General features: G+C 40.0%; 1 protein-coding gene across 1 annotated transcript in view; it reads right to left on the minus strand.

Moving 5' to 3' along the window:
• Window positions 1-12,130, minus strand: part of cacna1bb (calcium channel, voltage-dependent, N type, alpha 1B subunit, b) — a gene marked incomplete at both ends in the record, with an annotated part of 171,179 nt that overhangs the window by 98,359 nt on the left and 60,690 nt on the right. Inside the window, 2 exons of the mRNA XM_080046197.1 lie at window positions 2,151-2,303; window positions 2,932-3,023. Coding sequence (XP_079902323.1) covers window positions 2,151-2,303; window positions 2,932-3,023 — 245 coding nt within the window. The remainder of the gene's footprint in view (window positions 1-2,150; window positions 2,304-2,931; window positions 3,024-12,130) is intronic.

A 12,130-nucleotide genomic window follows, 5' to 3' on the forward strand; every position in this document is an offset into this window, starting at 1 on the left:
ACAATAAAGAATAAATGTGCTGAGTATAACAGATGCCTTGTGCACCGGGCGTTTCATGAGGGATAGTCCCACCATCACGAGTGGTGGCAGCTTTTAACGATGATTTGCAGAGCCAGACTGCACAGGAAACATCCCTCAGGTTTCACTCTGGCTAAATGTGTCGTTTACTTCTTACTGACAGGTGCTGTGTCAGCCGGACTGCACCGATGATTCAACACCTCAACACAACAACAACTCCAGTCAATGTTGTCTTTTACTGGGTGCAGTCCCAGTTGAGAAGAACACATCTACTAAATAACTGGCTCATTTAAGTATTTTATCATTTTGAAATAACATGTTTTTAGGAGACAGGATCATAGTTCCCAGTGCTGTGAGCCTTTCAGTTGATGGAGAAAATGCTGCCATCACATTATATTTGCATGTGAACAAATGTATAGGACATTTTGGTGAGTCCACATGAGTATTAGTACAGAATCTAAATGCAATGAGCTGTACAAATGGAAATATAATTTAAGTAAGCTAGAAGCAGCTGAAATACTGATTGTTAATATACATTTGCAAAAGACTAGGCTATTATCTTAAACCATTTTCATCATTTTCGTGGAGTTTGTTTATAAACTAATTAGTGTCATGAGGGAAATTCTGCAATTCAATCATTCTCTGTGCTTGTCCTAGACAAGGCTCAATAAATGGCTAATGACCATATGTTTATTATTTATATAAAGGCAAAGCCTCAGCAGGCAGAGAGAATCAGAGAGAAGGAGAAGCTAATTCTCGATCACACAGAGGACAAAGAAGCTCAAGCTAAAGCAAAGAAGCTTGTGCTCAAGTGAAGGGACACCTAATGGATACACACTTGAAAATACAAACACATCCCCATTATCTGCTGATGACTCACACAAACATACACACACACACACCCACACAAAGACACACAAGCCTTCATGTTAAAAGTTACCAGCTTAATCGAAACCCTGCTGTTTCTTTGTGACTAAAATAACTCAACAACACAAGTATTGTACATTAGCAGGCTGTCACAACAGCTCACACCACTACCAGCACTCTTAAGATTGGATTGAAACATGCAAACACACACACACACACACACACACACACACACACACACACACACACACACACACACACACACACACACAAACACACACACACACACACACACAAATGATAGACTGACACACAGAGAGTGGGGAAATTAAGCCCCCCTCACAATTTGTATCACTGCATTACACAATGGGTAATTTCAGCCAAGCAGTCTGACTGCTTTCCATAATTACTGTAATGTTGTAGTGTAATAATAACACCACAATAGTGTGATTAATCAGGGATGGTTTTGGCTGCAATCCTTACTCACACACACAGGGGAGGAGGCGTATCAGTGTTGTTCAGGACAAGAGGCTAGTTACTAAAGATGGCATTATCCACCACTGCCTCAAGTCTTTCCACAACATCAAGTGATGAGGTGAAGATGCATTTAGTTATTTATTGTATAGTACTTCTTTTTCAAGCGATTTAACACCAATAAAAACCTACTGGATGAAAACTATATTCCATTTCTACCAAGTCTGTTCTGAAAAACGACAATTAACTTCAGAAACTGAACCTTTAAGGAGATGAAACACTGTCAAAAAGAAGTTGCTCAACACTCATACAGCGAAGAGTGCCTTGCCACTGTATTATTACTGCTGTGATATGCTCACTAGCACTCACTTCTGATGTGAGAGAAAGATGGGAATAGTGCAACTTCATTAACACCAGGCCAAGTACATAAGCATCCCTCTTGAGTTACTGTATTGTATCAATCAAAACCTGAAAAATGTGAAAATACAATTCATCACAGTGAAGATGTGAAAAATGGCTGTCAAAGATTCTGCTGTGCACTTGTTTGTGCCGTTGATATAGGGGCACTGCCTGCCAGCACTGGCAATGTGCAGCCACTCACAGGCCACATGTACATTCATACATAACCAGCTTATGAATCATTTATGCACGCCTGCATACAAATGCAATGCAATGTATGTTTCCCATCCGAAAACAAATACAGGAACACAGCTGAGGGGAGGGAACAAACTTTTTCCCTCTGATAATCACAGTCATACAAACACATGCCAAAGCCAAGCTGTTGTTCTCACCAGTGTCTATCCTGAAGCAGGTGGTGTGGAATTTGCCCATGTAAAACTCACAGCCGATGATGGCAAACATGACAATGGCGAAGAAGAGCAGCAGGCCGATCTGGAGCAGAGGAACCATGGCTTTCATGATGGACTTCAACACCACCTGCAGACCTGAGGGTCAGAGAATGGAGAGGGAGACAGTCGGCTTAGTCTATTTCTTGAAAACTTTCACTTCAAAAGGGATAATAAATGTTTCCCGCAACTTGGGGCTCTTGTTTGATGTTTTGTTCATTAAAGCGCTGCACTTACCGAAGCAATTCTGAGATGTGAGTACACAACACAATGTAAACTGTGATGGATGTCTGATCATCTAACCATACCTCCTATTAATTCTATTATAGAAATGGTTTTGGGCCCCCAGATCTCAGTAATTAAATCAGTTAGCACACTATTGTTGTTATCTATATAAATAATTTCCCCAACCACCCGACTAGATATTAAATTCAAGCCTTTGAAGCTGACCCCTGCATCAATAAAGCTCTATGGTGCATGAGCCTTATTTCAACTTTTTTTATTGAAAAACTTAATTTATTACAGCATCAGTGGGACAGAGAATGAAAGGATATATCAAAAGAAAAGGATGGAAAATGCAGTTCTGCCTTTTTATCTCAACGCTTAAATCCCAGCTGAGCAACTAATTGGACATTAACTCTCCTGGAGTTTTTACAAGACATTTAGCCTATATTATAATATCTCCTTTGAAATCATGATGAGTTATAATGTTGAAAGAGAGACTTACTAGGGATTCCTGACACAAGTTTTAGGGGTCTCAGCACCCTCACGGCCCGCAGTGTTCGCAGGTCAAAGTCCGACCCAACCTTGGCCAGGATTCTGTAGAAACACACACACACAAACAGCCAATGAGCACGCTTCAAATCTGTGCACAATATTTCACAGTAGCAGCAAGCATACAGAAAATATAACACATCCAACAATTATAATCGTTCCTAAATAATCTGTAAGTCTATTTTTGGACTTATTAACAAAATGTTAGATTTTTTTAGTTTCATTTTTCAAATGTATTCAATTTACAGGCATATTTAAACAGAAACTCCCCCTCTGTTTCTCCCTGTCAGAGCCTATAGGTTGATCACATACATTCTGTATGCGTCTGATTACATCATGTGCTGTTTATACTTGCTCCTATACCTACGAGTGGAGAAGCGACATACTGTGGCCAGCCCTTGAGTGAGTGTGTGTGTGTGTGTGTGTGTGTGTGTGTGTGTGTGTGTGTGTGTGTGTGTGTGTGTGCATGCTCTAGACATCTAGCCACAGCTGGCAGCCCTCATTACACTGTTGGGGGGAGGACTTAAGTGCTCCACTGAAACACACACAAAAAAAACATGCTCTAGGCTAAGAGAGAGAGAGAGAGAGAGAGAGAGAGAGAGAGAGAGAGAGAGAGAGAGAGAGAGAGAGAGAGAGAGAGAGATATCTAAAAGAAAGAAAAAGAAAGAGAGGAGAGGGAATATGAAAATTAGACTTACTTATATTATTTTGATTATAAATCTAAGAGACAGACATTCCCTCTACGTTGAGACCTGTGCTTGAGAGGTTAACACTAATTATGTATGATATGAATAGACAGCTAATATGTTCCTTCCCAACATTTTGCCTCGTAAGCACAAAGCTGAAAACGATTTCCTTTTGCTGTGTGCCACACACACACTCAGTGGAGAAATATCATTATGTTTAAACAGGGTTAACTCAATATCACTTTAATGTCAGTTCACATTCTATTTAGTTATCCCTCTAGAAACTGTGACCAAAAATGATGAACTGAAAGAGGTTTGTCAACAAAATTAAAATTGTAAGATTAAAATTTAAAGCCATTGTTATCGGTTATGATACACTCTAGTCTACATTATTTATCAAGTGCAATAAAAGAATGTCAAATAGCCTACAGCCATGGACAGAACTTGAGACAATGGGCCCTGGACACACACACACAAACAAAGGCCCCACACTCAAGCTGACCCAATCTATCTAGGAGCCAGACCCCCATAAGAGACAAAAGACAACTAAAGGCATCTACCACGCCTCTCTGATGTGTTTTGTTCCCTGTAGAATGGAGTCATTTGGTATGCAATATTATTCATAACATCCCAAATGGGTGTCTTTTTTTAAACCATTCAGTTAAGTATCAACGGGAGCCACAAAGCAGCTAGGAAATCCTCAAGTGTGCAATGTTTTTATATCATGGGTTGCATACACTCGTGACTGACATAAATACATTAAGTACAGAGAGAGAGAGAGAGAGAGAGAGAGAGAGAGAGAGAGAGAGAGAGAGAGAGAGAGAATGAAAAAAAAGAAAGTAGAAAAAAAAGAAAGGTCGCTTATCGCTCCCTGGTTACCAGTTGGCATGGTAACCCATAAAGCACATATTTGCTTTATGGGAATTATCATCATGGGTGAAATCTGCTGGGATGAAATCTCATGTGTTGTAATATATAATATATTATGTTATACGTATTTCATGTTTAGGCATAACAGTTGATCAAATTGAATGATGTGATGGATTCCCAAATGCTTCTTTCTTTATATTTCTCTCATCACTTTTCCACATGCAAAATATGACTTATATTTATCACTCCAATTTAGAATCACAAGTGCCACTTGAGGAAACCTAGATGAAGATATAAGCAGCCAAATGAGAGTTCAGTGCTGAGTGATGACCTAAAGATGGCACATTGATGAGAACTGCAAAAACTGTGTGTATGTGACAAAAATCTCATAATACTACCCTGCTATTGAAATTCATAATTAAAGACTTTACTGTAAGGAATTAAGAAAACATTCAATCACTGACTTACTGTGTCTTTTTCTATGGTCTGTAATATCTAAACCCATCAGCCTTATATACAGTATATATAGCTCTGAAAAAAGTTAAGAGACCACTTTAGTTATTTCTTAAATTGGCATCTCTACATTAATTAATTTAAATACTCTAAATGGCCATATTTTAATTCTGAATTTGGCAACATTGTTGTCAGAAGTCTATAGAATACTTACTCAAACACATAGCCTACCTATAAATAGTAAAAGAAGAGACACGGATCATTTGGAGTGGTGTCTTAATTTTTTTTCCAGAGCTGTGTATACTGTATCTATATAGTTGCATGGTGAAAAATCCTCTAGTAAAGCTGTTCACCTGTAATAGAGGCTGCACTGTCCAACAAAAACGGAGAGATCACCTCCTGTCAACACTAATTAGACAGACTGTCAGTCAAACATCACAGAAGGCTCCCAGGTGCAGCAATGTTTGCTATTTGGACTTCTTCTGTGATGAGACAGAGCCATGCAGGCTTCAGACCCACTGTATGAACTGGCAAATCATGATAATACAGTTTAGGTAAAGAGACATAAATAGTAGGATCAATTCGTGGAAATGTGTCACATTTCTGAGAGCCTACGCTAAGAAAATATATCAAATTAAAACCTTTCAAGCTACAAATCCATGATTTTGAATTTCCTGTGCACTCGTTTCTCGCTGTCCCTCTCCATGGTGCTGAAACTCTATCTACATGTTTCTAAAATGTTGCATTTCAATATTTTTCACAATTGGCTATTCTTTATAACATCTACGTTTGGCTGTTGCTACTACTGAAACAACGCACTAGCAATCATACAGACAGACACAGAGGGGCGCCCTTAGCTCAGTTGGTAGGGCGTCCCCCCCATGGGCCTCGGCCAGCAGCGGACCCGGGTTCGATTCCAGCCCGCGGTCGTTCTCTGCATGTCACTCCCCTCTCTGCCCCATTTCAACTCTGTCTCTATCAATAAAGCATAAAAATGCCAAAAAAAAATATATATATATATATATATAAAAAAAGCAATCATACAGACACAAATTCTCAGAACCCCCGATGCAAGGACTCAACAATCACCTGCCAGCCTAGTAACCTGCCAAAACACTAAAGGCTGGACTCCACTGAGCGGTGCGGTTCGCTATGAAATTAAATGCATTGGGCTGGGAGTACTACACATTGACATTTGAGTCAGACCAGTGTCTTATGCGTAGGTTTATGATGTTAATGGACAATTAAGAAGCAAACAACCCAAGGGTTTCTACAGTGCAAACAGCCAGTGTGACCTGTACACGCACAATAAAAAGAGCATATTAAAACATGAATCATCCCTCTGTGCTATTTTTATATGCTGTACGATCAATAACTCACGATTTACCTGCTAGTTGCATACATGTTTGTGTGTCTGTATGTCTATGAGTGTGAACATTAGCCTTTGAAGGGGTGATTTGATGACATACAGTGGTGCAGGCAGCTCGAGAAGAAGCTAGGAGTTTTAATATCCCTTTATCATCGCCACAATAAATCCATGTGGGCGCCAGACACTGGCACAGGAAATATGGAGGGTGATGCTATCGCCTGTCACTCGCTCAAACACCCAGAGCCACTTTCCAACCGTCTTGTCACACACAGGTACAACCAATAAATAAGGTTCGAGCAGGTAGGTTTTTTGTTATCTTTGGGGACTGAACCACTCAAATTGTCACAACTTCAGCCAGTATTTAGTTTGTTTTCATATGTCTGTTTTCCTGGTTTACTTTCTACTCATGTCACTTCAGATCCGGCCACTCCCTCCTGCTCTGCACTCCCGGTTAATTACATTCACCTGGCCTGCCCCACACTCACCTGCTCCTCATCAGTTAATCAGCCCCAGTATATAGTTCAGTTCCATCAGTCAGTGCCAGATTGTGCTTAGTGCCTTCACCCAGCTTTCCAGCGTTCTGAGTTTATTCCATATCATTCTGATCCTGCCTGCCTGTCCCTGTTTTTGACCTTGGACTTTCCTTTTTGCCTGCCCCAACTGGACTTGTTTGCCACGCTGTGTTACTACCTGGTTTGTCATCCACTTTTCATTAAATCTGTTTTTGATTCTGAACTGTTTCCTGTGTCGTGCAATTGGGTTCTTGTCTGTCTTTCCCGGAAACCTGACACAAATAAAACTTAAAAATAGGTTTACAAAGAAACATACATGCCGTTTTCACATAGACGCACACAATAAAAACCCATTTCCTTTTTGGTTCAACAAATACATATCCAGATCCTGTGATTCAGCCTCTGGCAGGAATATAAATAGAACCTGAAGTAAGTCGACCTTGAAAAACAATTGCAGAACAAGACAGACGGATACGGGTGAATCACGCTGCCCATCAAAATGTGTAATAGGGAATACAGCCTTTATTTTATTTAGTTGTCTTTTAATTTTTGATCTTCATGCAAAATAAATCTGACTTGTGTATGTAATTAGGCTCACTCCCAGTCTAAATGGAAATGCTTTTAGACCTGTATTACTCTTTCCTCCTCATGACTCAATGGATGAGCTCTCTTACACATGAATTGAAGCACAGAGAGTAGCCAATGAGTGAACACTATGGGTGACATACTCACCAGGGGCCTCATTTATCAACCGTACTTACGCACAAATCTGTGCGTAAGTAGGGCGTAAGAACATTGCCACGCAAAGTATGGCATTTACCAAAATGTACTTAGACTAATGAATGTGTGTAAATGTAAGCACAACTCTGACCATGCTTACGAACATAATCTAGTGGTAGAATAGCGATATTACAAGCACAAAGCAAAGCATTTAAGAGTTTCAACGTCTGCATTAACACTAGAACCGCCAGCGTTCTCTTTATATCTATAATCGCCACGCGTCAAATCCACCCGTGCATTTCTAGGGTAATATAAAGTCATACATTTGTTTGTTTAATCATCATCTGTGTTTTGGACCTCTTGTTTTATAATCTAAGTTTCTTTAAGAACACTGATCACGACTCAGTAATGAAACTGAAGTAGATATAATATCGCCAATACATCAATGAAAACAGATGGTCAAAACAGCGTCCAAATGAGCTAACATCCTAAATGCAATAAATAGTTATATGGTACACTTATTTTTAGGTAAGCTCTAATTGATTATTCATTAAATGTGTCACGTTTACATGTTTTGAAGCGGAGGATCCCTCCGATGCTCTCTGTGCGTCTCAGCACTCAGCTGTGAGCTGGACGAGCCGCGGTGACTCGCCAGACTCGCCAATCACTCATTTCACTTAGTAGGCTAACTCTATTGTTGTTAGGAGCTTATCTTCATCTCTTTTTTATTGAAAGAGTTTATGAATGACTGCACGTAAAGTTGTCAGATCGCGGCAAACAATGCCGTTGCCTTACAACTTGCTCGAAAATATCACATTTTCCCATGCAGCAAGCTTTCTTTTGTTTTAATGCCTGCACTAAGTGCGCCAACAAAATATGTTTTGCTTCGATTCAACCTCGTTTACAAGGGTTTCCATTTCTGGGTTGGAGAAGTTTCTTTTCGTTACCCTCGGCTCTTTACCATTGTGGCGGAGAGGGGTAAAACACATTCAGATGGTTGATAAAGGGATGTGTTGTGACCATATATGGTTAATTGGAGGCGTTTCTGAATGCAAATGGGCTGAGCGTGAACGAGCATGACACTTAAGAACATGTGGGATTTATCAAGATTGATGACTTACTGGTGTGCGTACGATAGGCCAGCACACGTTTGATAAATACCGATTTTTTTGTACTTAAGCACATACTAAATTTCATTCGTAAGAGTGAATTTAGAACCTTTTCTACGCACTGTTGATAAATGAGGCCCCAGGAGAAAGGTGAGAAAACATATCAGATATTGAAGCTCTGTGAAAAATATTAGTTTTTATTTGTACTACCAATTTACATGTGTGAGATTTACAGGTGCTGGTAAGTGAAAAGTCAAATCAAATTGCAGGACTAGTCCTTTAAAGAAAGTGACAGATTAGGGCAAAAACAGCCAAAATTAAAAGAAAGGAAAAAAACACAGCGGTGGAAAAAAGGATATAAGCTATATTAGCTTTTAAATGGAGAAACACAGCCTTCTCGTGAGGCTGAGATATGTGGTTTAATTACTGCGACGCCACCCAGCTGGGGGCCGCAGGCTGTGATTGAATTCTTCACACATGCCGGTGAGAGGAGACGGGGGCTCCCAGATGACAGACAAGAGAACATGGTGCTGAAAACCTGACTGAAGAACTGGCTGCCTGCTTGTGTGAACGTTCCCAGCTGCTCCCTCACTGTCTGTCTTTCTGTCTGTCTGTCTTTCTGTCTTGTTCACTGACTGTATCTCTGCATGCTTGTCAACCTCACATGTGTACAGAACCTACTAGTGACTATTTTCATTCAAGCTTACCACTACGAATATTGGTACTACTTATGCAGGTGTTCTTTCAATTGATGGCTCCTACAGCGTTCTTGTATTTAACATTTCCCCTTACAAAACACACTACAGCATTGGGGGGGAAACTGTACATGTGAAACACAGATAAGCAGATAACAGCGGGAGGAAGAGCCACTCAGGGATTTTCAATTGAGAAAAAAGACCCCATTACAGCTACCTATATCAGGATCAGGATATCTTATCAGCACCTAAACGTAAAGCTCAATAATACTAAGGTACACTAAAGGTACATTTTGTTATATGGGAGTAATAAACAGTATACTGTATACTGGTGGGTGAGATTCTAGATAAAAATGCTCCCTTGCTAACCCCTCCCTTTCAGAGAATTTGCAGAAGCTACAGTGGCCTTCGAGGACCAGAAGCTAGCTACTAAAGATGGCATCATCCACCACTGCCTCAAGTCTTTCAAGTGATGAGGTGAAGAAGATGTATTTAGTTATTCATTTTATGGCACTTATTCTTCGTCTTCCAACAGGTGTATTTAATAGAATAGAATCTTTATTATTTCCGGTGGACACCCAGGTACAATTACAAAGGTAATTAAAAAATATATAATAGTATACACTTGAATATTATATTCTATTACTATCAAGTAGTAATAGAATCCTACACAATGTACTTTTAAGCAACACATAAAGGCAGCTCAGTTTGCTGCCTACTGTTCTGGAAAGAGAAGAGAAAAGAAAAATCTGTATACCTTATGATTTGTCAAACTGCTTAGTTTTTTAAATGTATGTACCTGTCTGTTTCTATTGGATTACAAATCAATGTGTTGTGTTATTGATCAGCCTTAGCACTGTTGGTTGGCTGCTCCCTCTGTTCTTTGAACTACTGTTGACACCCATTTTCCCTAGAGAATGGTTGCTAAGGACTTCGCTAAGAGTTAGACCTTATTGTAACCACAACAACATTTTCTTGTGGTCATCTGGCAATAGATTTTTACAACACATTCTATCCCACGGTATCTATCCCTTTAATATCTGTAGCTGTTTTGGGCCATTGCTGTGGCAATCAATGACTAGGGTAATATTCAGATAAACAGTCCAGGGTCATTAAGTGACCAAGTTTTCACAGACATTGATATCTTCATATCTTTAAAAAAAAAAGTGTCTCAAAATGAAATTTCCAGAAAACACACTACATCAACTGTATATGGACCATAGATAGTAAATAATATGGATGTAGCATCCGGGCTGACCTAAGTTATTCACACGGCATCCAATAATCCTGGTTTGTGCGCGTCGCCATTTTGTGAGATTTTGACTCCGCCTCACGTCGGGGGGGAGGGAGATAGCTGACGTATACCTCCGAGGCAAAGTGAGGGACAACGGGCGGAGAGCTGTCACTCAAGAGATCGCGGCAATACATTTTAACCTCCGATAAAATAAAAAATAGCGTGGTCCAAAAAAATTCACCCCCCTCAGTGTTGTCATGGAGATATGACCTAAACATACAGACTAAAATGGTTTTGTGGCCCAGGCTGTAAATAGGTTTAATAAGACTTTGAAAACGGCCTATCTAACAAGTGAGTCAAAGAAAAACTGCTCGGTCTTGGCACCACCACCCAGTGGCATTTCCTGGTTCCTACAGTTGTGGTCACTTCCTTATTGGATGCTGGTAAAAATCGCTGAGGTTGGGGCTTGATATGGACATGGCAATATAATAACAAAGACTAGACATATGATTACATCTGCATTCTCCATACCCTGAGTAATTGTCTCTTTATCTACATGTCTGTCTATTATGTCTTCTATCTGTCTATTTCATTTTCAGAGCTCAGGTCTCAGTGCTAAATTTGCTTATGAATCAAGTCAGAATTATCTATGAGTGCATTGACATGCAGGTGCAGTGTAGAAAATAAACCTAACCATTAGACACTTGCCAACTAGACCTTATTTATTACCTACCATCGCTTCTAATGGGGAACGAGCCAAGTGATCATAAGACGGGCGTCAGTGTGTCACATCCCGTTTGTAAACAAAAGCGGAATATGTGTGTGTGTGTGTGTGTGTGTGTGTGTGTGTGTGTGTGTGTGTGTGAATGAATGGTGGTGGTGGTCCACGTTGCTATGATGTTATCGGATGCGAGTGGACAGCTGCGTCAGAGTCAGGAGAGCGAGCCTTCCTCACAATGCACATGAGGACAGAAGGGGGTCCTCATGGACTCATCGTTGCTGCCAGAGCCACTTGCCGTCAAACATGGCTGGCGTTGTGGTGCTGTGGTTCTAAATTAACACTGCATGCATAGGCATACATGCACACACACACATGACGGCTTTTTCCCTATTAGACTCATAAACATGTCAAAGGCAAGGCAGTAAAAAAACAAAACAAGCTAGCTCACAACCCTCAGGCAATGTTAACATAGCTTTGATATTCCTGATAATGCATGATCAGCTCCCATTCTGACAACCTCCTATTTCCTTTACATCCAACATAAGTGAAGAAAAAATATGCAAATCCAATTGAAATATTGTTTCAGTTAATGTTGGCAGATTCAAGAGAAGTGGGTAGTATGTAATAGTTCAAACTGCAGCACAAATAGTGTGTGCGGAAAGCTACTTTGAAAATCCAAATAATTACAAACACTTAACTAACATTACTTACTTACTGGTGTTACCATCCAACCAAAGTAAATCATTTAATGTTGCTACATGATTTCATAAAAAAAGAAAATCA

The sequence above is a fragment of the Ammodytes marinus genome, assembly GCF_949987685.1.
Source record: "Ammodytes marinus genome assembly, chromosome: 18".
In the NCBI taxonomy this organism is placed as follows: Eukaryota; Metazoa; Chordata; class Actinopteri; order Uranoscopiformes; family Ammodytidae; genus Ammodytes; species Ammodytes marinus.